General features: G+C 35.8%; 4 protein-coding genes and 1 pseudogene across 5 annotated transcripts; all 5 read right to left on the bottom strand.

The window, feature by feature from the left end:
- Nucleotides 1–405: 405 nt before the first annotated feature.
- LOC102585860 (probable LRR receptor-like serine/threonine-protein kinase At3g47570) lies at nucleotides 406–4,871 on the bottom strand. Of its 2 annotated transcripts, none has more exons than XM_015313791.1 (5): nucleotides 4,112–4,871; nucleotides 3,729–3,872; nucleotides 1,640–3,616; nucleotides 997–1,354; nucleotides 406–640 (listed from the first exon to the last, which is right to left on the bottom strand). In XM_015313791.1, the coding sequence occupies exons 1-4, from the start codon at nucleotides 4,500–4,502 to the stop codon at nucleotides 1,011–1,013; spliced, it is 2,856 nt and encodes a 951-aa protein (XP_015169277.1). In that variant the 5' UTR covers nucleotides 4,503–4,871; the 3' UTR covers nucleotides 406–640; nucleotides 997–1,010. The 2 variants fall into 2 exon arrangements, with proteins under 2 accessions (XP_015169277.1, XP_015169278.1); XM_015313792.1 differs by having other exon boundaries at nucleotides 1,010–1,354.
- Nucleotides 4,872–8,617: 3,746 nt separating this feature from the next.
- Nucleotides 8,618–9,693, bottom strand: LOC107062765 (probable LRR receptor-like serine/threonine-protein kinase At3g47570; annotated as a pseudogene).
- Nucleotides 9,694–10,263: 570 nt separating this feature from the next.
- On the bottom strand, nucleotides 10,264–10,950 carry LOC107062764 (probable LRR receptor-like serine/threonine-protein kinase At1g34110). Its single transcript, XM_015313758.1, has one exon. The coding sequence runs from the start codon at nucleotides 10,948–10,950 to the stop codon at nucleotides 10,264–10,266; it is 687 nt and encodes a 228-aa protein (XP_015169244.1).
- A 3,618-nt stretch (nucleotides 10,951–14,568) lies between these two features.
- On the bottom strand, nucleotides 14,569–16,259 carry LOC107062763 (LRR receptor-like serine/threonine-protein kinase GSO1). The gene is made up of 4 exons (XM_015313757.1): nucleotides 16,205–16,259; nucleotides 15,550–15,719; nucleotides 14,894–15,272; nucleotides 14,569–14,600 (listed from the first exon to the last, which is right to left on the bottom strand). The coding sequence occupies exons 1-4, from the start codon at nucleotides 16,257–16,259 to the stop codon at nucleotides 14,569–14,571; spliced, it is 636 nt and encodes a 211-aa protein (XP_015169243.1).
- A 4,523-nt stretch (nucleotides 16,260–20,782) lies between these two features.
- Nucleotides 20,783–22,029, bottom strand: LOC102585524 (probable LRR receptor-like serine/threonine-protein kinase At3g47570). The gene is made up of 2 exons (XM_015313756.1): nucleotides 20,868–22,029; nucleotides 20,783–20,808 (listed from the first exon to the last, which is right to left on the bottom strand). Exons 1-2 carry the CDS (start codon nucleotides 22,027–22,029, stop codon nucleotides 20,783–20,785), a joined length of 1,188 nt encoding a protein of 395 aa, XP_015169242.1.
- Nucleotides 22,030–23,880: the final 1,851 nt, after the last annotated feature.

Here is a 23,880-nt window from a genome sequence, read left to right as displayed (position 1 = left end):
TTTTTTTTCTCTAGTTCTGCATCTGGTATTTTGAAGAATATAGCTTAGATTCTACAATTTAACAAGTGGAATCATAAATGTCCATCTTGAGTACATTTATGATGGCGAGATCCACAAGTGACCCCAACCCAATGACAAACTGGAGCTTGAGAAGACCAATTTTGGTTAAAGGTTGAGAAGAGTGTGTGGTCCAAACAAAACAAAATCACCTAAATGTTACACGAATTAAAACATAAATCAATCCATCCGCTGTTGGTTCTAAGCTCTTTTGTAGACTGCTATTAGGTGTTCAAGTCAGTGTTGGATGATACAGGAAAATGTTGGTGCAGAAATTCCTTTTGGACAATTCAATTGTTGCATCGTAATACTTCTTAAGGGAAATATTAAAAGAAATAAAAATGATGATGCACACGCTAAATTTTAGTTCAATATTATACATTAACAATCCAATATTATACAGGGCATTCTTCTATTCCAACTGTAGTACACATCTTATACATTAGACTTATTTTACCAAATGTCGAAATATTCACAAGAACAGAAACAAGAAAAGTTCAAATCTCGGACCAAATGTTGATTTTTCATCTCAATTGGTATCACCCAAATTTGCTAAACCAGGAGAAAAGGCAGCACGTACAACCTGCACAAATTTTCAATTAGGATTAAACTTGAGCTGGCACAGCACATACAAAAATAAACTAATAGTAACACAGACTTGAGTTGTTTACTTCAGTTTTCAACATTCATCACAATTCAAATTTCCATAGGCAAAAATGTTGGGTTCTTCTACTTATAATCATGAATTAAGTTATGCTTCAATTAGTTCTTGTTTTTTCTTATACAAGGGGATATATTTGTATGGAAAACCAGAATATCCAATTCAATATATTTGTACGATATAGACAAGCTCACAAGACAATAATCATTTCTATTCTTGAATAAGGAAATAATATATCTAGATGACATCAGAATACTTTTAAAAAGTTGGATATTTACCACTGCTACGTACATCATTTGCGAAGAAATTCCTGCTTTATCTTCTTGATATTTGCAAGGACTTCTATCATGTTCAACCTTTCATTGGGAGATTCAGTTGTGCAATGCAACGCCACCTCCAAAATAGAAGACACACAACACAACTTTTCCTGAAAGTGAGTCTTTTCTGGTTCCATTAACGTGACATCAATAATATCCTCTGGCATTGCAGGTACTGAATTGCAGACCCAACTCCTCATGCTTAAATTTCCGTCAAACATTTCATCATATGGCCTATTTCTTGTGAAAGTTTCCATGAGCATAATGCCGTAGCTGTACACATCACATCTTGTAGAAACTAATCCTACTGATCCATACTCTGATCCAATGTTACCAGAGTAATTAGTTTCTTGACGAGCCAAAGAAATCAAAATACTATCTATATTTATACCCAAGGCTAATTGTGGCTTAATGGTCAATGAAGTGGATTAAATTCCAACAAAGTGACAAAAAACACTAGGTGATAACTTCCAATTAAAATAAGCCATCCACTTAGGCGTTCACCCAGTTCTAATGTGATGCATTATATTAGAACCAGTCAACTAATTATTTGATGTAAAATAACACATCATAGGCGATGATAAAAGGACTTACAGAAAGTTACCTGGTGCAATGTAGCCCATTGTAGCAAGTGTATTAGTATGAGCAATTGATTCCCCTTCTCCTAATAACTTGGTCAGGCCAAAGTCACTCACATGTCCAACCAACTTTTCGTCTAGCAAGACATTGCTAGGCTTCAAATCACTATGTACAACAACTGTTTCATAACCATGATGGAGATATTCCAAAGCAAATGCAACATCAATCATTATGTCTAATCTTTGGATCATATTCAAGAAGCGATCATCAGAATGTAACCACAGCTCTAGGCTTCCATTAGGCATATACTCAAGAAGTAATGCTTTAAAATCCAAGTTAGTACAACTGCTGACAACTTTGGTAAGATTTCTATGACGAAGGTTGCGTAAAACTTCACATTCAGCATCAAAGCTCTTTAACGCTCCTTCAACCTGTAAATTAAACACTTTGATTGCCAAAGTCATCCCGTTTGCAAACATGCCCTTGTAAACAGAGCCAAAACCTCCAGAGCCTAGCAAGTTGCATTGGTCAAACCCTTGAGTTGCCCTTTCAATTTCAATGTATGAAATCCTGGCTAGTGTTGTTGCAGCAAAGGATTCAGCTTCAGTTGGAATATTTCTATTCCAACGTCTCCTTAACATAAACACAACGATTGAGCCAAGTACCATTACCGCAGCTCCCAGTGAGACAAGTATAATCAGAAGCAGTTTGCCTCTCCTTGAATGATGAAAAGACCTAGTCATACAAGGTTGGAAAACTAAACCGCCGCATAACCCTCCATTTCCCATAAAAGATTGAGAGTTGAAATTGAGAAAAGGTCCTTTACTTGGGATTTCACCTTCTAATCTATTGAATGATACATTGAAATTCTTCAGATACCGAAGCAACTCTAATGATTTTGGAATGGTACCTGAAAGAATGTTATTGGATAGATTCGCCGATTCTAAACTTATCATTTTCCCAAGTGACTCTGGAATAGAACCTTGTAACTCATTATAAGCCAAGGAAAGATAAACTAGGCTCTGCAAGTCTCCAATTGTGGAGGGAATACTTCCTGAAAGGTGATTCCTGGACAGATTTATGGATGTTATGGCTTTCAAGTTCCCTAATTCTGGAGGTATAGAACCAATCAAAGAATTATTTGACAAGTTAAGCACCAAAAGATATTTGAGGCTCCATAGACTTGTGGGTATGTTAGTGAGCCTATTTGAATTTAGATAAGCGTTTCTCAAAGAGGTTGCATTACCAATGCAAGATGGTATCGGACCAGAAATCCGATTATAGTACAAAGAAAGCAAGCCCAACGATGACATTTTGCAAAGGCACTCTGGCAAGGATCCACTCAACCTATTAAGACCAAGTCCTAGCCTTTGAAGAATGTGTAAATCACATAAGGTTGTTGGCACTGATCCAGTCAAGTCATTGCCGGATAGGGACAAAGTGTTTAAGTTACTTAAATTCCCAATTCCTAATGGTATCTGGCCTCTAATTTCAGAACTATATAACTCAAGTTCCATGATAGAAATGGAGAGATTGCCAATGGAATCTGGAAGAACACCATACAGAGGATTCTCCCCTAATATTACTTCTTTCAAATATCTGCAGTTCACCAATGAAGTTAAGATACTTAGGTGCGGAGACGATAAGTTATTAACGAACAAGTCCAGATATTCAAGATCCCTCAAATCCCCCAACGAGTTAGGAATTTGGCCACTGAATTTGTTTATACTAAGATCTATAATCTCTAGATTTGATGAATTGGAGATTGAAGTGGGTATTACTCCACCAATGTTGTTTTGACCAAGATTCAAAAGCTGTAGATTTGTTTGCCAGTAGCCTGAAGCAGATGGAAGACTACCCGAAAGGTTATTGAAGAAAACTGACACCTCTGTTAGTGTAGAGATATTGAAGAGCCCTTCCGGTATGGAACCACTTAACTTATTAATTTGCAAATAAAGTATCTCCAGTTTGTGAAGATTTCCAATCTCTCTGGGTATAATACCTGCCACACGAAAGAATATATCTAAATTACTTTTATTTGATTGTGCCCATCAGTATATATAAGAGTTGATAAAAACCAACAATTAATTCCATGACAAACAAGACCAAGGTACCTGATAAATTATTTGTGTTCAAATTAAGCATCCATAGTGATGATAAGTTCGATATGGTGCGTGGTATTGAACCCACGATGCGATTGTTCTCCAATTGTAATTGCTGCATCTTTCCTAAATTACCAATCTTTGCTGGAATTGTGCCTGCAAATTTCAACAAACGGCAAACAAATTTGCAAATTTTTATGATGTTGCTCAAGGTGTTAATTCTCAATTAACAAACTTTGGTGCTTAGCCTCATGCTAAGCACCAAACATAAAAAAATAGGAAAGTAGGAAAATTTCCTTGGTACCAAACACACCCTAAATATTGTGGGCTTACATATATATGCAAAGTAGGATGTTATATATTCACATTGAGAAATTAAAGTATGCAGAATGTACCTTGCAAGTTGTTTCCCCCAAGGTTTAAGAACTGAAGCCTCTCCAAGTTTACAATTTCTGGTGGAATGGTTCCACTGAAGTTATTGTATGACAATGACAATTCATACAATTCTGTGCAGTTAGACAAACCTGTTGGAATTTGACCACTCAAGTGGTTGGAAATGATTGAAATACTCTTTATTTTTTGAAGACGACGACATATATCTACAGGTAGACTCCCTGATAATTGATTATATGTGAGAGCTAAAATTTCCAACGAGGAAATGTTGAAAATGGAGAATGGAATTGAGCCACTAAGTTTATTACTGACTAGAACCAACTTCTCTAACCTCATAAGGTTACCAAAATCTTTGGGAATCTGGCCAGTGAAGTTATTGTTTGCTAGATTCATCACCTTCAATCTACGTAAACGAGACAAATCTTGAGGGAGGTCTCCTTGGAAATTATTACTACTAAGATCAAGCGAAACGAGAAATGAGAGGTTTCCCAATTGTGGTGGAATGTTTCCAAGAATGTTCAAGTTGGATACATTTAGTGCTCTCACCCTATGGTGGCGAGAGCCGCAAGTGACTCCAATCCAATCACAAACTGAAGCTTGAGAAGACCAATTTTGAGTTAAGGGATGAGAAGAGTTTAGAGTAAAACTAGCTTTCAATGAAAGTAGAGTTGATTGATCTGTGTTAATTACTATGTTTTTGCTAATGCATGTCTCTAACAAGTATAGGTGCAAGAGTAGTAGTGAAAGAAAGAAAGAGTATGCTTTCTCCATGTGATTGCACATAAGATAAGGAAACAAGTGTTGAGCTAAATAGGGACAAAAGGTTGCTAAGGACTGGGTCCCTTATTTGTATAAAAAAAAGGAACAAAAGCAATGCCGTAGATAAAGGGGTTGTAATTTGTACATTTTCCACAGTGGTTGGCTTGACTTTATTAAAATTTTGTCCCCAAGTCTTTGTTTTGAGATAATATATTATTTCATCAGACATCCAAATTTCTTTAGAACTTTTCTTTACTATGGTAATCCCTTCATCCAATAATAATTGTACACTATATTAAAAAGAAAAAATGGCACATCATGACATGTTTTATAATTAAAATTGGCAATAAATAGCCCACTTATAACTTTTTAGCAAAAAAAAGATTTCTTAAAATCTATTTATCATTTATTAGCCATGTTCTCTTTTACTCGTTTTTTTTTCTTTGCCTTTTCAAGAAATGTTTTTTCTTTCCTTCCTTTATTTATTGAAAAAGTATAATTATTTTTTATCATTTCTTCATCTCTCTTCTTATTTTAAACAGTTCTTTGGTAATAACAACTTTTTCAACTTTTTTTTTTTTTACTTTTTTGTTTATCTCTTTAAGATTTTTTCATACATGCATATATTCTTTTTTTTGCCTAAATTTTCTCCTTCGCATCTACATTCAACCTGTGTACACGATGATATTAATCATTTTTTTATCATTGTTCTTGACTATATTTAATCTATCATATATATTTTGAAAATAAAAAGTTCATTATTTTATTGTTCCTATTTTCTCTCTTCTTATTATTTGTCAATTGTTTTAAAGCAAAATTCTCTCTTTTTTGTCTTTTTTTTTTCTTTCTAAAATTCTTTCGTAATATAAAGTAAAATTGATCTCTTTAGGTTTTAGCCTATCACATATGTAAGTGAAAATATATTTGATCTCTTTTTCAATTATTGTATAATTATAAAAAAAACCAAAAAATTGAAAAACACTTTTTGTTAATTTGGGTTGATTTATAGATTTAATACATCAATATAATTCATTTAGTTATTTTTAAATGAAAAATCAAACCAAGCTAGTCATTAAATAGGGATAAAAGAGGGCCAAGCAATGTCGTAGATAAGGGGCTATAAATTTTCCAGAGTGACTTGACTTCATGTGCTATATCAAAGAGCAGTATATGGAAAATTAGTTGGATTTACTAGGTCTTCTTAGAGAGTTTTTTTTCTCCTTCCAAATAGGCATTAAATTCAGTGATTGAGTAGGGTCGGAAGAAAAATATTTTTTTAGTGTATATTTTCTTGTATTTTAAATAAGCAGAAAATACAAATTTATATAATTTACCTAATACTTATCTAGTTCGAACAGTACTAGAAAAATTAGTTTCCACTAATAATTGTTGAATTGTGTGACCATCTCATCTAAAAACTTAAGCGATTAGAGAGAACAAACTTTTATATTATTTAATTATATTGTCAACGGTAATATCCGATCTTTACCTGAGCTCTTATTATGATGAAAGGTTTTCTTATTATTTCCTGTTTAAACCATATGGACAGTACAGCATACCTTTCTAATGTTATGCAAACCTTTTTCCTTGATTTTTAATTATTATCAAGGAAAGAGGGCCAAGCAATGCCGTAGATAAGGGGTTGTAAATAAGGGTGTACATGGTCGGGTTGGTTTGGGTTTTTCAAATATTAAACCAAACCATTTATGTCGGATTTTAAAATTTATAAACCAAACCAAACCAAAAAAACTCGGGTTTTTCAACCTCGGGTTTTCGGGTTTTTCTGGTAAAGTATTCATACAAACATATAATTTACTTGTATTTCAAATATTTCTTTAGTCCTATCAAAATACAACTATCTAAGTTGTTTCTTAAAAAAATAACACAAAATGTGATATAATTAATGACACTAGAATATCCAACAAAAATAATAATAATGAAATCGCGTAAAACAAAAATTGCAAATTAACAATTCATAATGAAAATGATCATAATTTAAAAGTACTAAATCATGCTAAAATAAGTTCAATAAGTATTAGTTACATGACTAAATATTAAATGAAATTAAAATTAGATTATGTATTTTAATTGTCTAAACCAATGTAAAACTAAAGAACAAATATTCAATATTATTGTCATTATTAGTGTTGAATTGATTTTCTTTTTGCATTAGCATTAATTTGATTTTGATTTGAGCTTTATTATAATTACCAACATATGTGGACTATAATCTTTATTGGAACATTCATAATTCTAAGTTACAAACTTGAAATAATATATTAAAAGACAAAAACTATGAAAAAGTATAAGAAATATTTAAAAATTATATCTATTTTATGTATAAAATAATATTTTAAAATTATATATATAACGTCGGGTTGGTTTGGCCTCGGGTTGATTTTTTTAGTTAAAACCAAACCAACCCAAATATAGTCGGGTTTTTTTTCCAATACCAAACCAAGTCAAACCAAACCACTAGTCGGGTTTTTTTTTTGGTTTAATTTGCGGTTTGGTTCGATTTTGTACACCCCTAGTTATAAATTTTCCACAGTTGGTCGACTTGACTTTACTAAAGTCTGTCCCAAAAAAGGGTGTTAGATTACGTCTTTTTTGAATGTTCTATCAAGTTATTTGAGAAAGGAGCAGCGTGGTGTAACATAAAGGAGTATTGAAGTGTCTGACTATATCATCTAAAAAGCTTAAGCGGAGGGATTCACATCTGCAAAGTAGATACATCAAAACAATAACGATCATTAATATTGTACAGGGCATTCTTCTATAACAACTTTAGTACACATCTTATATATACTTGTCCTATATTACACTTATATTTGAGAGAAACACTCAAATTGGTACATACACAAGAGGAAAGCAATAAACAAAGAAAAGTTCAATTTTAGTTCAACATTATACACCACTCTTTGTGTACTATTGTAGTTGAAATTAACATAATAACCTCATTAATCATATTATACAGGGCATTCTTCCTTTCCAATTGTAGTAAACATGTTATGTACTTAAGTTATTTGACACACTCACTCAAACTTGAAATATACACGAGAGGAAAGCACAAGAAACAAGAAAAGTTTAAATCTAGGAGCTATGTTGGATGCCTACCGTTTGCATAAACCTTGGTGCATCATCTGTGAAGAAATTCATGCTTGATCTTATTGATATTTGCCAGGACATCTTTCATGTTCGGCCTCTCATTAGGAGATTCAACTGTGCAATTCAATGCCAAGTCCAAAATAGAGGACACAAAACACAACTTTTTCTCAAAATCAATCTCTTCAGGTTGAAATTGTTGGGTTATGAAGGTGAGTTGGGCGTCATGCGGAAGCTTACAATTGCAATCAAGACGGTGATAAATTAGATGACAAATAAAGCGATACTAAAACATAATATTATTAATATGAAAACTAATTTAAAAGAAAAAAATATTATAACTGTTGAGAGATTAAATTTCCCCATAAACAAGACTCTTATACGACTACATTGTGGATGTTATTGTTATTGAGTTAGAAGAAACAAACCTATATTTTTAGAGTCCTAAAACCTTTCCTACTAGAAAAGAACTAGCTACTCCAAAAACATTTTCCTAAAAGGAAAGAATAAACCAAATATGAAAAGAATATTATATTTTCCTTTCAAGAAAAAGTAAAAACATTTATGGTAATGTTTTGTCTTTTCTTTTAGAAAAAATAAACTTCAAAGAAGGTAAGAAAATCAGGACAAAATCCTAACAGAAATTAGGTGTCATCAATAATATCATCTGGTGCGACAGGTAGTGAATTACAGACCCAACTCCTCATGTTCAAATTTTCTTGAAACATTTCATCATATGGCCTTTTTCTTGTGAAAGTTTCCATGAGCATAATGCCGTAGCTGTACACATCACATCTTGTAGAAACTAATCCTACTGATCCATACTCTGATCCAATGTTACCAGAGTAATTAGTTTCTTGACGAGCCAAATAAGAAATTAAAGGTATAATGGGAATAAAACAAGAGTAAGGTAATCAATTGAAACAATATGACTTCTGGCAGATTAAAGGTAATAATATACAGATTCAATCTATGAGCTAACTTGGCCATTTTGATTATGCTTTCACCAAGTTCTAATGTGATGTAAAATAACACTTTATATGTGGTAACAAAAGGACTAAAAGAAATTTACCTGGTGCAATGTACCCCATTGTAGCAAGTGTTTTAGTATGAGCAACTGATTCCCCTTCTCCGAATAACTTGGCCAGGCCAAAGTCACTCACGTGTCCAACCAATCTTTCGTCTAGCAAGACATTACTAGGCTTCAAGTCACTATGTACAACGACTGTTGAATAACCATGATGGAGATACTCCAAAGCTGATGCAACATCAACCATTAATGTCTAATCTTTGGATTATGTCCAAGAAGTGATCATCAGAATGTAACCATTTCTCCAGGCTCCCATTGGGCATGTACTCTAGAAGTAATGCTTTAAAATCCATGTTAGTACAACTGCTGATAACTTTGGCAAGATTTCTATGGCGAAGGTTGTGTAGAACTTCACATTCAATATCAAAACTCTTGAATGCACCTTCAATCCGTAAATTGAACACTTTGATTGCCAAAGTCATCCCATTTTCAAACATGCCCTTGTAAACAGAGCCAAAACCTCCAGAGCCTAGCAAGTTGCATTGGTCGAACCCTTGAGTTGCCCTTCCAATTTCAATGTATATATGAAATCCTGGCTGGTGTTGTTGCAGGAAAAGATTCGGCTTGAGTTGGAACATTTCTATTCCGATGTCTCCTTAACATAAACACAACAACTGAGTCAAGTCCCATTACTGCAGCTCCCAGTGAGACAAGTATAATCAGAAGCAGTTCGCTTCTCCTTGAATGATGAAAAGATCTACTCATACAAGGTTGGAAAAGCAAGCCGCCGCATAACTCTTCTGTTGAAATAGCTAAATATTCAGAAGTTAGTTACGAATCCATTAGTTAGTTAGAAGGTCATTTCAGAATGTTAGTTGGTGCTAGTTAGTTACCTCGATTACTGTGCTGATGAATCAGTTGGTCGATTAGATATTTTCTTCTTCTTCTGGCTTTCTATATAACCTGAAGATGTATCTCACTTGTAAAGGGTCCAGATTCAGATTAATAAAATTCTCTCTCATTTCTTCCTTACTCCAGTTTCTTCTCTAAGTTTATCAACGGTGTTATGAGCTTGTGTGCTCACAGTTTTTCATCTTCATTTCCCATAAGTGAAATTGAGAAAAGGTCATTTACTTGGGATTTCACCTTCTAATCTATTGAATGATACATTGAAATTCTTCAGATATCGAAGTGACTCTAATGATTTTGGAATCGTACCTGAAAGAATGTTTTTGGATAGATTAATCGATTCCAAACTAATCATTTTCCCGAGTGACTCTGGAATAGATCCTTGTAACTCATTATAAGCCAAAGAAATATAAAGTAGTCTTTGTAAGTCTCCAATTGTGTGGGAATACTTCCTGAAAGATGATTCCTGGACAGATCTACATATGTTATGGCATTCAAATTTCCAAAATCTGGAGGTAAAGAACCAATCAAAGAATTATTTGACAAGTCAAGCACCAAAAGATCTTGGAGGCTCCATAGACTGATGGATATGTTAGTAAACCTATTTGAATTTAGATAAATATTTCTCAAAGAGGTAACTTTGCCAATGCAATATGGTATGGAACCCGAAATTCGATTATATGACAAATTAACCAAGCCCAACGATGACATTTTGCAAAAGCACTCTGGCAAGGGTCCACTTAACCTATTATTGTCAAGTATTAACTCTTGAAGAATGTGTAAATCAAAGAATGTTGTTGGCACTGATCCAGTCAAGTCATTTCCGAATAGGGACAAAGTGCTTAAGTTACTTAAATTCCCAATTCCTAATGGTATCTGACCCCCAATTTCAGAAAGAGATAAATCAAATATTTCCATAGAAGTGGAGAGATTTCCAACGGAATTTGGAAGAACACCATTCAGAGGATTATTTGCTAACAATATGCGTCTTAAAGATCTGCAGTTGGTCAAGGAAGATGTAATGACCCTCCTGGTCATTTCTATATTTTTCCCTCTGTGTGTCGTTTAGAGCGTTCCTGTAGCGACCCTAAGTCATTTATGACTTGCTGGGACTGACAGTTCGATCACCTGGTCGTTCGTTTGGTTATTGTGCGAGTTTTAGTGTTTTTGGAGCTTATGAACCTTGAACGATCCTTTTCAATCAAAAGTTCAAGAAGATGACATCTAAATCCAATTTTGACGGTTCCATCAGCTTCAGAAGGGTCATTTTAGTTTAGTAGCATGGTCGGCATGGCTCACGACGTTTTCAGTGCGAGTCGGTGCGATTAGGCGTTTTAACTTTAAGTTTAAGCCTAAGTTTGACTTTAGTCAACATTCTGAGTAAACGCGCTCATATGAGAATTTTGTTAGCGTCGTTAGCTCCGGAATGTCGAGTTTGGTCTAGATTGACCATTTTTTTGTGTCCCGAGGATTCCGAGCTTTTTCCGAGCCCCTTTGTAATTTTTGACTTAAAATGACGGTTGGGTGTGGGACCCACTTTTTTTCAAGATGACTTCGTATGGAAATTTTGACTACGTTATTGAGTCCAGAATATCGAATTTGGTATGGTTGTATATCTCGTTTGCGTGCACGGGGTTCCGAACGAGTTCAGAGCACCCCTTCGGAGTTTTTAAGTTTTCGAAAAATAGGCTGAAATCTGGTGTATTTAGAGCAGAAAAGTCAGCACTTTTCCAATCTGAAAAACCTCATATCTCCCTCATCTCTCAACCGAATAAGGCAATTTGAAGTGCGGGAGCTTCAATTTTTTGGTGTCTTCGCTAAGGATTGACTGGAAGTTGTTGGGTTCACGTCGTTCGAGGTAAATTTCGTGATTTACCAGACTGCTGTAGCCTTTTTCGAGTTCTTATTTTTGGCTTTCTTGAATTGGTGATATCTTGGTCATTTTAGCTTGGTTTTGGGTGATTTGAAGTCCCAAGTGTTGGGAATTATCGTGGCTACGTCGTGGAGTGTTCAAGGAGTGTTGGGCACCATTCGATTCTTGTATATTCCGAGTTTAGACTGCTGCATGTTTTCTTTTAAGTTGATTAAAGTGTGGTTTTCTTGCATGTTGGGTTTTGCTGCGTTTTGAGCTCCAAATTGTGTTCTATTTCAGAACACAAGTTTGGGATACTGTTTTGGGTCTCTTAGCGGAGTCAAATCCAAAAAGTTCGGTGCGGGTCCCACGATTCTCATTTTGACTCCAAAATTGACCCGTCCCCGTTTGTTGTGATTTTGGTGTCTAAACGACTGTACTAATGTTGCGACCCTTTATTTGATAGAGTGACAGCGTTCAAAGGTCGTTCGGGAAGGAAAAGCTTCGGCAAAGTGATTTGGAGCGCGCACGGTCAGCCGAAAGGTAGGCTACAACTTCCTTTTCTATTAGATTGAGCTTAATTGTGTAAAAGCATGTGGATTGGAGTGAATTGGGGGTGGGTACCAGTTTCTTAGTTTACTTTGATTAGATACCTTATGTTAGGATCGATTGACCATATTTCAGGCGTAGTACCATGTTAGTCGGGTTAGTAGAATCACATGCTTATGTGCTAAATGCTATTGTATGCTTGTATGTTGTGTGTTGCATGCTTTGTTCATTGTCAACTGTAAGCATGATGTCCTTAGTCTAGGTTAGGCTAGCGTTGCCTTAGACTTATGACCTGTGTGGGCTTGATAGCCTTGACTTTCTGCCGACGTCGTTCGGATGACTTAGCTCCTTATAGACTGGAGTAACAAACTTGTGTCTGATAGTTTGAGCCTTAGATTAGGCGTTATCGCTGCTTGTTGCCCTTCTGTATCTTCTCCCTCTAATTCTGCGGTTCCGACGCGTTCTCGGAGGTTCGGTGCATCACTAGAGGTGTGTGATTGAGATAGTATAGGCTTGGAGCCTTTTCTGTGATTTCTTGGAGTGGACGGTGTTCCACGGTGGCTGTTGCTGGATTGGATCCTATTGGAGATACCATCACCCCCGGGGTCGTTCATCTAGCTGGGCTGGGAGCGTATCGCTGGTTGGGTAGACTCAGTGATTTCGGCAATTGCCCCCGGGACTCTCTTTCTAGCTGGGCTGGGAGTGTGCTGCTAGTTGGGTGTCCCCGGGTCGCTCTTTCTAGCTAGGCTGGGAGCTGACTGCATGGTAAGACGACTCGCGATATCTACCTCACCCACAAGTCCCTCATTCTAGCTGGGCTGGGAGTGGACTGTTTGGTTAGGTGCCCCCGAGGTCACTCTTTCTAACTAGGCTGGAAGTGCACTGCTAGCTGGGTGGAGTTTGATGGGTTCTTTTGGTTACTTTGGGCTGGGAGCCCGATTTTCTTCTTTCTCAGTAGACTTAGCTATTTTATGTACCTGTCGGGCTTATGGGGATTCGTTCAGGTTTTATTTAAACTTGCACATACCTTCTTGGGTTATGGGGGGTCCAGTTAGGTTTAGTTTAGTTGTACTTAGTTTACTTCTGGTATGCTCGTGTGCTTTCTTTTCATATCGGCTCTGACCTCTCTGTGTCTAGATTCTATCCTTTCTTATTGTTTTTACCCCTTTTGCTCAGTCGGTCTTTGATGCCTATTGAGTACCTGTTGTTTGGTACTCATGCTACACTCTGCATCTATTTCGTGATGTAGGTCCCAGTACCAGTTACCAGCGGTGATTAGTTCCAGCCTTCTTTTGCAGCTGTGACTCGGAGACGAGGGTGAGCACTTGGCGTTTTGGGTTTGTTCTGTCTCCTTCTTTTGTTTTAGCTAGTCTTGTTGCTTTTGGGACACACTTTGTTGTGGTCCACTTTTGGGACTTGTACTTTTTATAAGACAGCTCTGTACTAGTGACTTTCGGGTTCTGGGAGGGATTTTTGTATATATTTATTTTGGTTTGCTTCCGCCTTGTTGTCCTTGTTTAGATTATTGTTTTCGCTAGTTTCTGCCCTTACACTCATTGCTTGATATTCTGTGTTACGGGCTGACTTACCTACTGGTGAGGTATAGTAGGTGCCATCATGACTTGAGAAATTGGGTCGTGACAGGTATTATTGGACAACACCAATTTTTCAAGTTGTCTCAAATCACCCAACGAGTTAGGAATTGGGCCACTCAACTTGTTATCCTCAAGAATTAATTTCTTTAGATTTGAAGAATTGGAGATTGAGCTGGGTATCCACCAATGTTGTTTACAGAAAGAACTAAAAGCTCTAGATTTGTCCGCCAGTAGCTCGAAGAAGATGGAAGACTACCTGAAAGGTTATTGTATCCCAGTGATAGCCTTCTCAATGTAGAGATATTGAAGAGCTCTTCTGGTATGGAACCACTTAACTGATTAAATTGCAAAAAAAGTATCTCCAATTTGTGAAGATTCCCAATCTCTCTTGGCATAACACCTGCCACATATCTGTATTATCCGGATTAAGTTTATTTGATTGCTCCAGTTTACCAAACATTGCATCAGTTCATATATCAACAATTGATTCTATGCATGATGCAAGAGTACTAATCAGTAATCAGTTGAACACGTTGCTTGAAAATTACCTGATAAATTGTTTGTGTTGAAATTAAGCAACAATAGTGATGATAAGTTGGATATGGTGCATGGTATTGAACCCACGATGTGATTGTTCTCCAATTGTAATTGCTGCAAGTTTCATAAAGTACCAATCTCTGCTAGAATTGTGCCTGCAAATTGCCAACCAACTTGCAAATTTATGCTGTAGCTCAAGGTGTTAATTCTGGATAGATATAGCACCTGGGCCTAGCTCAACACCCAAAGCTAGTTTATAAGGGGAGGAGTGTCCAAGTCCATATAAGGAGACCAAAACACCCATCCCCACCGATGATGTAGACTTAACGATTCTCAATTAACAATTTCAAAACTAGGCTCATGCTAAAAGGATTTTGAATAGATAAACTTTGTATTCACTTGCTAGTTTAGATTTAACTAACTCACACAACTTCTTTTAGTAAAATACCTTGCAAGTTGTTTCCCCCAAGGTTTAAGCTCTCAAGCCTCTCCAAGTTGAGAATTTCTGGTGGAATAGTCCCAGTGAAGATATTGTATGACAATGACAATTCAAACAGTTCCGTGCAGTTAGATAAACCCGATGGAATGTAACCACTCAAGTGGTTGGAAATGATTGAAATGCTCTTTATTCTTTGAAGACGGCGACATATATCCACAGGAAGACTTCCTGATAATTGATTATGCGTGAGATCTAAATTTTCTAACGATGAAATATTGAAAATGGAGAATGGAATAGAGCCAGTAAGTTGGTTTTTGAATAAAATCAACTCCTTCAGATTCTGAAGGTTGCCAATATCTTTGGGAAAATCGCCTTGAGATGATTGTATCTAACACTGAGAATTTCCAACATAGACAGGTTAGAAATAGAAGCAGAAGGTATATTAGTGAAACTGTTGTTATCAAGAATTAACATCTGAAGCTCAGAATAGAAACCAAACCACGTTGGAATCTCTCCACTGAAGTTATTGAATCCGAGATTCATCACCTTCAGTCTACGTAAACGAGACAAATCTTGAGGGAGATCACCCTGTAAATTATTTCTGCTCATATCTAGAGATTTCCCAAATGTGGCGGAATGGACCCATAAATGTCCGTGTTGGATACATTCAGTGCAGTTACCCTATGGTGGTGAGGAACGCAAGTGACTCCAATCCAATCGCAAACAGTAACTTGAGAAGACCAATTTTGAGATATTAAAGAGTTTAGAGTAACTCCGTGTTTGAATGCAAGAAGAGCAGATTGATCAGTGCTAGTGTTTGTGGCAATGCATGCCACTAAGAAGCACAGTAATTGAAAGATAACACAAACAAATTTTTCCATGTTTAATTTGTAGTAAGTATTAACAATATATTATTATTATTAGTATTAGTATAAGGGGGTTGCACTTGTTATGAAATTGTAGGGAACAACAATTGCTCTTTTAGTAAAAGGCGGGTCCAAATCTTACCAAACAGCCAAAACTCAACAGTTGTTAAATTCAGAGGAGACCCACCACACGTTTATTAAAATTTTGATTTTGACTTCACAGTCCGTATGGCATTTTTGAGCCTGTCGGTTGTCTGGACATAAATTTATTTATTTTTAAGAAAAAACATCATTTGCTTATACATTAGAATGATGTTTTAACTTCATTTTTTTTTTTGAGTGAATTGAAAGTCCAAACATAGTTAAACATCTTTCAGTAGAGAAAACTTGCGTGAATATTCAATTAACGTGTGTTATTTTATTTGTACTAACAAATACTTATAACAATAACTACTCTTTTGAATCCCAGGGATTGCCTCAGGGAAGAGGCCAGTCCCTGAAAAAGCCATCTCGATTGGTATCATTCAAATGCGAAAATTAAAACATCAATTAATAACATAAGCATAAATTAATGACCGTAAAAAAACATATCAGAATCGATAACAATAGGATGAAACAGAAAGGAAAAAATTGTTCATGAATATTTAATTGTGCAGAAGAAGAAGAAGAAGTTCAGAATTTTCGTTGTTTTAATATAAGAGGAAATCCCTCTATTTATAGCTAGACAACAAAGGGTAGTGTGAACAAATATTTATTGTGCCTTATTGGAAATGTCACAACTTTTCGAAAAAGTTGCAACCTTTCGAAAAAGACATAACTTTTCATAAAAGTCACAACTCTTCATAGAAGTTACAACTTTTCATAAAAGTCATAATTTTTCATTAAAGTCGCAATTTTTCATGAAAGGAGAATGCTAGTTTTGAAAATAAATAGATTAAAAAAGAAATCCTGGTTTGTGGTCGCGCCACGCAGACAGGCCTAGAGTTCTTATATATATATATATATGTGTGTGTGTGATTATTTTGTTGAATTTTTTTTTTGTCGGTACATATTGATAAGTAACCCTTTTTCTGTATGCTTAAGGGATTAATTTACCCCTAATATACCTGTGCCCAATAATCATTTATTTGTTTTACGTCTCCATCACCATGGAGTACCCTTTTTCCCACTTAAGGGTTGTTTAGAAAGTCACATGTAATTGAGATTTGATGTAATTACTCTTTTTGATATGCTTGGTAGACCAAGTAATTACTTCTTCTGATCCTAATTATGTATCCACTTTTGAATGGACACACATATTAATAAAACAATTAATGACATAGTAAAATTACCATTTTACTTCTATTAATTATGAAGTGGGTGAATTAAAAACAAAGATTTTCAAAAAGTTATATTTTTTTTAAAGTAATTAATTGAGGATATAGTAGTTAATTTTTTTTTGTCATTTCTTGATTTGTCAAAATGGACAAATAATTAAAGACAACCAAAAAAAGAAAAGTGAACAAGTAATTAGGAACAGATAGAATACTTGGTAAGAGAGGAGTCGGGTGTACTTGAAGGGTAGTAATTGCACTCCTCAATTCCCAAGGGAGGGTTAGGAATTAGGTGCAAGTACATGAAACTTTTTAAAATATTTTTCTTTCCCTTTATTTATATTTGAATTTTTCTTTTTAATTTATTATTTTATAAAAAATGTTTTTGTTATTCTAATATTTTCTAAAATTTTATTTTTTCATTTTTTATATTTCATTTTCTTCACATTCTCAATCATTACTTTTTGATGTGATTCGATTCAATTTTCAGTAGCATAATTTTGTTAGAATTGCTACATTTACTTCAGTTCGGCTATGTGCCTGTTAGCTCTATTTTGCTTCTTCTTCTACGGAATTGGAGCCTTCCTTTTCTTCTTTAAATTGACTGGGACAGGCTTGAAACCGTTAATCGATACAAGACATTATAGTAGAAAACTGAACGAATAGAATCTGTTCCTATCATCCTCATATATCCAAACCTCAAGACACGTCTTGAATTCAGTGTGTGATGAGTATGCAAGTCACCCAGGATAGTTTATGGCCCTAAAACTTTGAGATTCAGTTACCAAACCAAACGAACATCTCTCTCTTCAAATCAAACGAGGCAAGAACAGTATTACGGGGTGTTTTTTTCATGTTTTTGATATCCCAGTAATTAAACCCTTCAACAATTGCATCACAGTGGCAGGTAGTCATGTTTAAGAGATTATTAATTTTCACACCTCTCCAAGATTCCAATTTGGTTGAGTAAACCTCAACTATAGTAACTCGCCTACCTTTCTGATAGTTTAGAATCCTCATGACCTTGTAATCATCAGAATTCTGTTCATACCCAAAACCCACACTAACGTAACATTTGTGTGCTTTTTGAAGGTTTATAGAGTGCATAGGGAGAATCTTGAATTGATTTATCGGGTTCCATAGACAAATAATCAGACATACGAGGTTCAGTAATCAGTAAGCTTTATGAAGTATACTGGATTTCGTATACGGATCAAACCATTTCTCTCCCTAGTCCAAACAAGGATATAATGGTTGTCAGGGTCCGAACTAAACCTCTTGAGATGCAGAGAGATAAAACAGGGGGTCGAAATCAGAGTGCACCAGCGTTTACAAACGAACTTCAAGTGCAAGCAGAGTTTTAACTGGTAATCTTGAAAAAATATCTCGACGAATCTCTTTGCCAAGAAACGAAATATAGGAAATTTGTCTTGTATTCTTCATCTTCTAATTATAAGGAAAAGCCAGATTCTATTTCTCTTTGAGACAATCAATCAAACAGTTTGTTTGCAGAAAATACACTGCCCCAAATTTAACTAAAAGTCTTCAAGAAATTTCCTTGAATGAAGATTTAAGTGGGGTTGACGCACTTACCTGAAAATGATTTTGGGTTGAGTTTTTGCCTCTTATAATTAAATTGTTTTTACAATAATGATCATCCATACTAATACAAGACATTCTCCATACCAACTTTAGCACACATCTTATATATTAAAGTTATTTGACACACACTCCAAACTTGAATGAACAAGAAAAAGTTCTAATCTCGGAACAAAGATTGGTATTCGTTGCAATTGCGGTCACCCAGATTTGTTACGCCAGGACTGGAAGGCAGCATTACCTGTACAGAAGTTTAAATGTGATCAAACTTGAGTTTCCAGTCATTATGATACAAACTCAGCACAGGCAAAAATATACTCACTATACTATAGTATTAACAGAGACTTGAGCAGTTAACTTTTCAACATAACGTATATATTTCAACTGTCACCATGATGAAATTTCCGTTGGCAAAAATGTTGGTCTTTCTCCTTATAAATTCTTGATTTATTTTACTCACTGGAGAAGTTTTCCTCGAACTTAGAAAGTAATAACAAACCTGGGATACTGAGAAAGTTCTCCTCAAATTCAGAAAGGTCACCCTTAGTAAATCCCTATAGATGATGTATTGACTAACTTTGGTTTTTTAATCGTTTCCCGGTGATTCTGTTGTAGAATTCCAAAGGATGAAACAGTATGGATAGGCGCAATCTGCTCAGCGTAAACAGTTTGCTTACACTAAGTAACTCAGCTCTAAAGACTGCTACTCAAGCTATAGGTGCTTTTATCTGTTGAGAACTTTAGAAGGCTAGATATGGTAACAAAAGAACAACTGTCAATGAGGTTCTATTTCATCTCAAGGTTTATTTTACTACAACCAATTTCCATAAGAATTCTTGTCACAAGCTAAGTCAATTTATTGGTGCTTATAGACCACGGTTAAACTTTACCCCTGTAAATGATTGAAACCAGCTCAACACTATACCTTTTGGATTCAAATATCGGTGGTAGGGAAACCTCCCCAGCATCAGAAGTTAATGCAGCCAGGATGATGGATTTGAATTAAAAAACCCCATCTACATTTATTCATGGTATAGAAAAGACAATAATTTCTCCATATGACATTAGAATGTTTCAAAAAGTTGTATACGTACCATCACATAAACCTTGTTACATCATCTGCGAAGAAATTCTTGTTTGATCTTATTGATATTTGCCAGGACATCTTTCATGTTCGGCCTCTCATAAGGAGATTCAGCTGTGCAATTCAATGCCAACTCCAAAATAGAGGACACACAATGCAACTTTTTCTTAAAATCAATCTCTTCAGGTTCCAATAAGGTGTCATCAATGATATCATCTGGTGCGACAGATAGTAAATTACAGATCCACCTTCTCATGTTCAAATCTGCTTGAAACATTTCATCATATGGCTTTTTTCTTGTGAAAGTTTCCATGAGCATGATTCCGTAGCTGTACACATCACATCTTGTAGAAACTAATCCTATTGATCCATACTCTGATGCAATGTACCAGAGTAATTAGTATTTTGACGAGCCAAATATATATATATATTTTTTTTTATTATTTTTTTTTTGCTAGATATGAAAAATAGTTGAATCCACCTTGAGTATACAAACACTTAAAAAAACTTAAAGGTATAATGGGATTTAAACAAGAGTAAGGTAATCAATTGAAACGATATGACTTCTGGCAGATGATATTAAACGGATTCAATCTATGAGGTCACTTGGCCATTTCACTTTGAAACATAATTTAAGAGAAGGTAAACAATAGTGAAGAGAGGCAACTTTATTTTATCGTGGCTGAGTTTCTCTGCTTGCTCTAAAATCTTTTTATATGCTTAATTGACGTGGAACAACCCTTTTTTTCCTCCTCCTCCTTTTCTCCGGTAAGTTAGAGTGTAAGGATGACTTCCTCATTCCTTGTATTGCAGAGGTTAGGCATAGCCCCCCTCTATGTTCCTTTGCTTTATCTATTTAATCTCCTTTGAAGGAAACATTTGCTTTAAAAAAAATTGAAACGACATGACCACATGCTTCTTTTTCTTATCATCGTAGATGCATGTATATAGAGTTTGGAACAGTCATATTTCAATGTTATCAATACCATTTTTTTTCATGCTTAATCAGTGATATAATATGTTTTCTTTAATTGAATTATCCACTCAGGCTTTCACCGAGTTCTAATGTGATGTAAAATAACAATTTATATGCGATAATGAAAGGACTAAAAGAAAGTTACCTGGTGCAATGTACCCCATTGTAGCAAGTGTTTTAGTATGAACAATTGATTCCCCTTCTCCTAATAACTTGGTCAGGCCAAAGTCACTCACATGTCCAACCAACTTTTCATCTAGCAAGACATTGCTAGGCTTCAGGTCACTATGTACAACCACTGTTCCATAACCATGATGGAGATATTCCAAAGCAAATGCAACATCGATCATTATGTCTAATCTTTGGATCATATTCAAGAAGCGATCATCAGAATGTAACCACAGCTCTAGGCTTCCATTGGGCATATACTCAAGAAGTAATGCTTTAAAATCCAAGTTAGTACAACTACTGATAACTTTGGTAAGATTTCTATGACGAAGGTTGCGTAAAACTTCACATTCAGCATCAAAACTCTTTAACGCACCTTCAACCTGTAAATTGAACACTTTGATTGCCAAAGTCATCCCGTTTGCAAACATACCCTTGTAAACAGTGCCAAAACCTCCAGAGCCTAGCAAGTTGCATTGGTCGAACCCTTGAGTTGCCCTTTCAATTTCAATGTATGAAATCCTGGCTAGTGTTGTTGCAGTAAAGGATTCATCTTGAATTGGAACATTTCTATTCCGACGTCTCCTTAACATCAACACAACGATTGAGCCAAGTACTAGTACTGCAGCTACCAGTGGGACAAGTATAGTCAGAAGCAATTTGGTTATCCTTGAATGATGAAAAGACCTAGCCCTACAAGACTGAAAAAGCAACTCCCCGCACAGCTCCTCATTTCCCATAAAAGCTTGAGAGGTGAAATTGCGAAAGGGTCCTTTACTTGGGATTTCACCTTTTAATCTATTGAATGATACATTGAAATCCTTCAGATATCGAAGTGACTCTAATGATTTTGGGATCGTACCTGAAAGAATGTTATTGGATAGATTCGCCGATTCCAAACTTATCATTTTCCCCAGTGACTCCGGAATAGATCCATGTAACTCATTATAAGCCAAAGAAAGATAAAGTAGATTCTGCAAGTCTCCAATTGTCGAGGGAATACTTCCTGAAAGGTGATTCCTGGACAGATCTATGGATGTTATGGCATTCAACTTGCTAAAATCGGGAGGTATAGAGCCGACCAAAGAATTATTGGACAAGTGAAGCACCAAAAGATCTTTGAGGCTCCATAGACTCATGGGTATGTTAGTGAGCCTATTTGAATTTATATAAATATTTCTCAAAGAGGTAATGTTGCCAATGCTAGATGGTATCGGACCTGAAATCTGATTATATGTCAAATTAAACAAGCCCAACGATGACAATTTGTAAAGGCACTCCGGCAAGGGTCCACTTAACCTATTATTGTCAAGACGTAATCCTTGAAGAATGTGTAAATCACATAACGTTGTTGGCACTGATCCAGTCAAGTCATTGCCGAATAGGTCAAAGTGTTTAAGCTACTTAAATTCCCAATTCCTAATGGTATCTTGCCTCTAATTTCAGAACTAGATAAATCAAATATTTTAATAGCTTTGGAGAGATTGCCAATGGAATCCGGAAGAACACCATTCAGAGGATTTTTCTTTAACAATATGCTTGTTAAATTTCTGCAGTTCACCAATGAAGTTAGGATACTTAGGTGTGGAGACGATAAGCTATTATTGAACAATTCCAGAACTTCAAGATACCTCAAATCCCCTAATGAGTTGGGAATTTGTCCACTAAATTTGTTATTATTAAGATATAATGCATATATATTTGAAGAATTGGAGATTGAGGTGGGTATAACTCCACCAATGTTGTTATCACCAAGATTCAAAAACACTAGATTTGTTTGCCAGTAGCCTGAAACAGATGGAAGACTACCGGAAAGGTTATTAGTGAGAAGTGAAATCCCCATTAGCGTAGAGATATTGAAGAGCCCTTCTGGTATGGAGCCACTTAATGATACCAAAATGAAGGTATCAAGGGTGTGAAATGCAGATAAGAAGAAGAAAGAAGAAGAATGAAGAGAAGGATGAAGAACAGGGGAGAAATTGAGAGAGAATGAGAGGGGAAATGAAAGTTATATTGAGCTATCACATTCAAATTATGCCTTACAAGTACTATCCACTCCTATTAATACTACTTAATCAGAATTAAAGGAAAATACAAGGAGAATTATAATGAATACTAGAAATGAGCATAGGAACTGATTCTAACTACTTTTCCCGCCAAAATAGTAGTCATGCTAATGGTGTGTGACCTTCCAGCTCAGCACTGACGTGGTATCTGCCATGTGACTGAAGTATTACGTGGCTGTTGCACCCAAATTGGTATCAATACCCCCCTGTGAAACAGCACCCTTGTCCACAAGGGTGATAGAAGGAAACCGAATTTGTAATGTAGAAGCCAACTCCCAAGTAGCATAAGATTGATCAAGGCCAGACCACTGAATAAGCCACTGGGCAACCGCCTTATTACCACGCTTCACCATTCGGCGCTCCAAGATATATTCAGGCTCAGGGCAATGAGGACTAGATAAGTCAATGATGGGAGGGTGTACTATAGTACTGGGAAGTTCATGACAGAATTTAAGTTGAGAAATATGAAAAGTAGGATGGATTTGCACTTCAGGAGGGAGGAGGAGTTTGTATGCCACAACACCGATCTTCTCCACAATGGGATATGGACCAAAAAATCGAGAAGTGAGCTTGTGATATGGAAAAATAGACAAGGAAGATTGTCTATAAGGTTGAAGTTTAACATAAACCCAATCACCAACCTGGAAATGCCTATCAGACCTATGAGTGTTGGCCTGTGCACACATCCGTTGTTGGGCTCGATGTAAATGAAACTTAGCCAACTCTAGTTTAAACTGTCTGTTGAGCATAAAATCCTCAACAGCAGCAGAATCAGAGTCACCAGGCAAGTATGGAAGATGTAAGGGAGGAGGATAGCCATATAACAATTCAAAAGGAGAAGAGTGAATAGCAGAATGTGGGTTGGAGTTGTACCACCACTCAGCTAAGGCGAGATAAGAAACCCAATCAGCAGGAGCATCAGTA

This window comes from Solanum tuberosum, unplaced genomic scaffold (genome assembly GCF_000226075.1).
Source record: "Solanum tuberosum cultivar DM 1-3 516 R44 unplaced genomic scaffold, SolTub_3.0 scf00265, whole genome shotgun sequence".
NCBI classification, from domain to species: Eukaryota; Viridiplantae; Streptophyta; class Magnoliopsida; order Solanales; family Solanaceae; genus Solanum; species Solanum tuberosum.
Note: the sequence above shows the minus strand (reverse complement) of the source record. Positions and strands in the feature narration are given on the sequence as shown.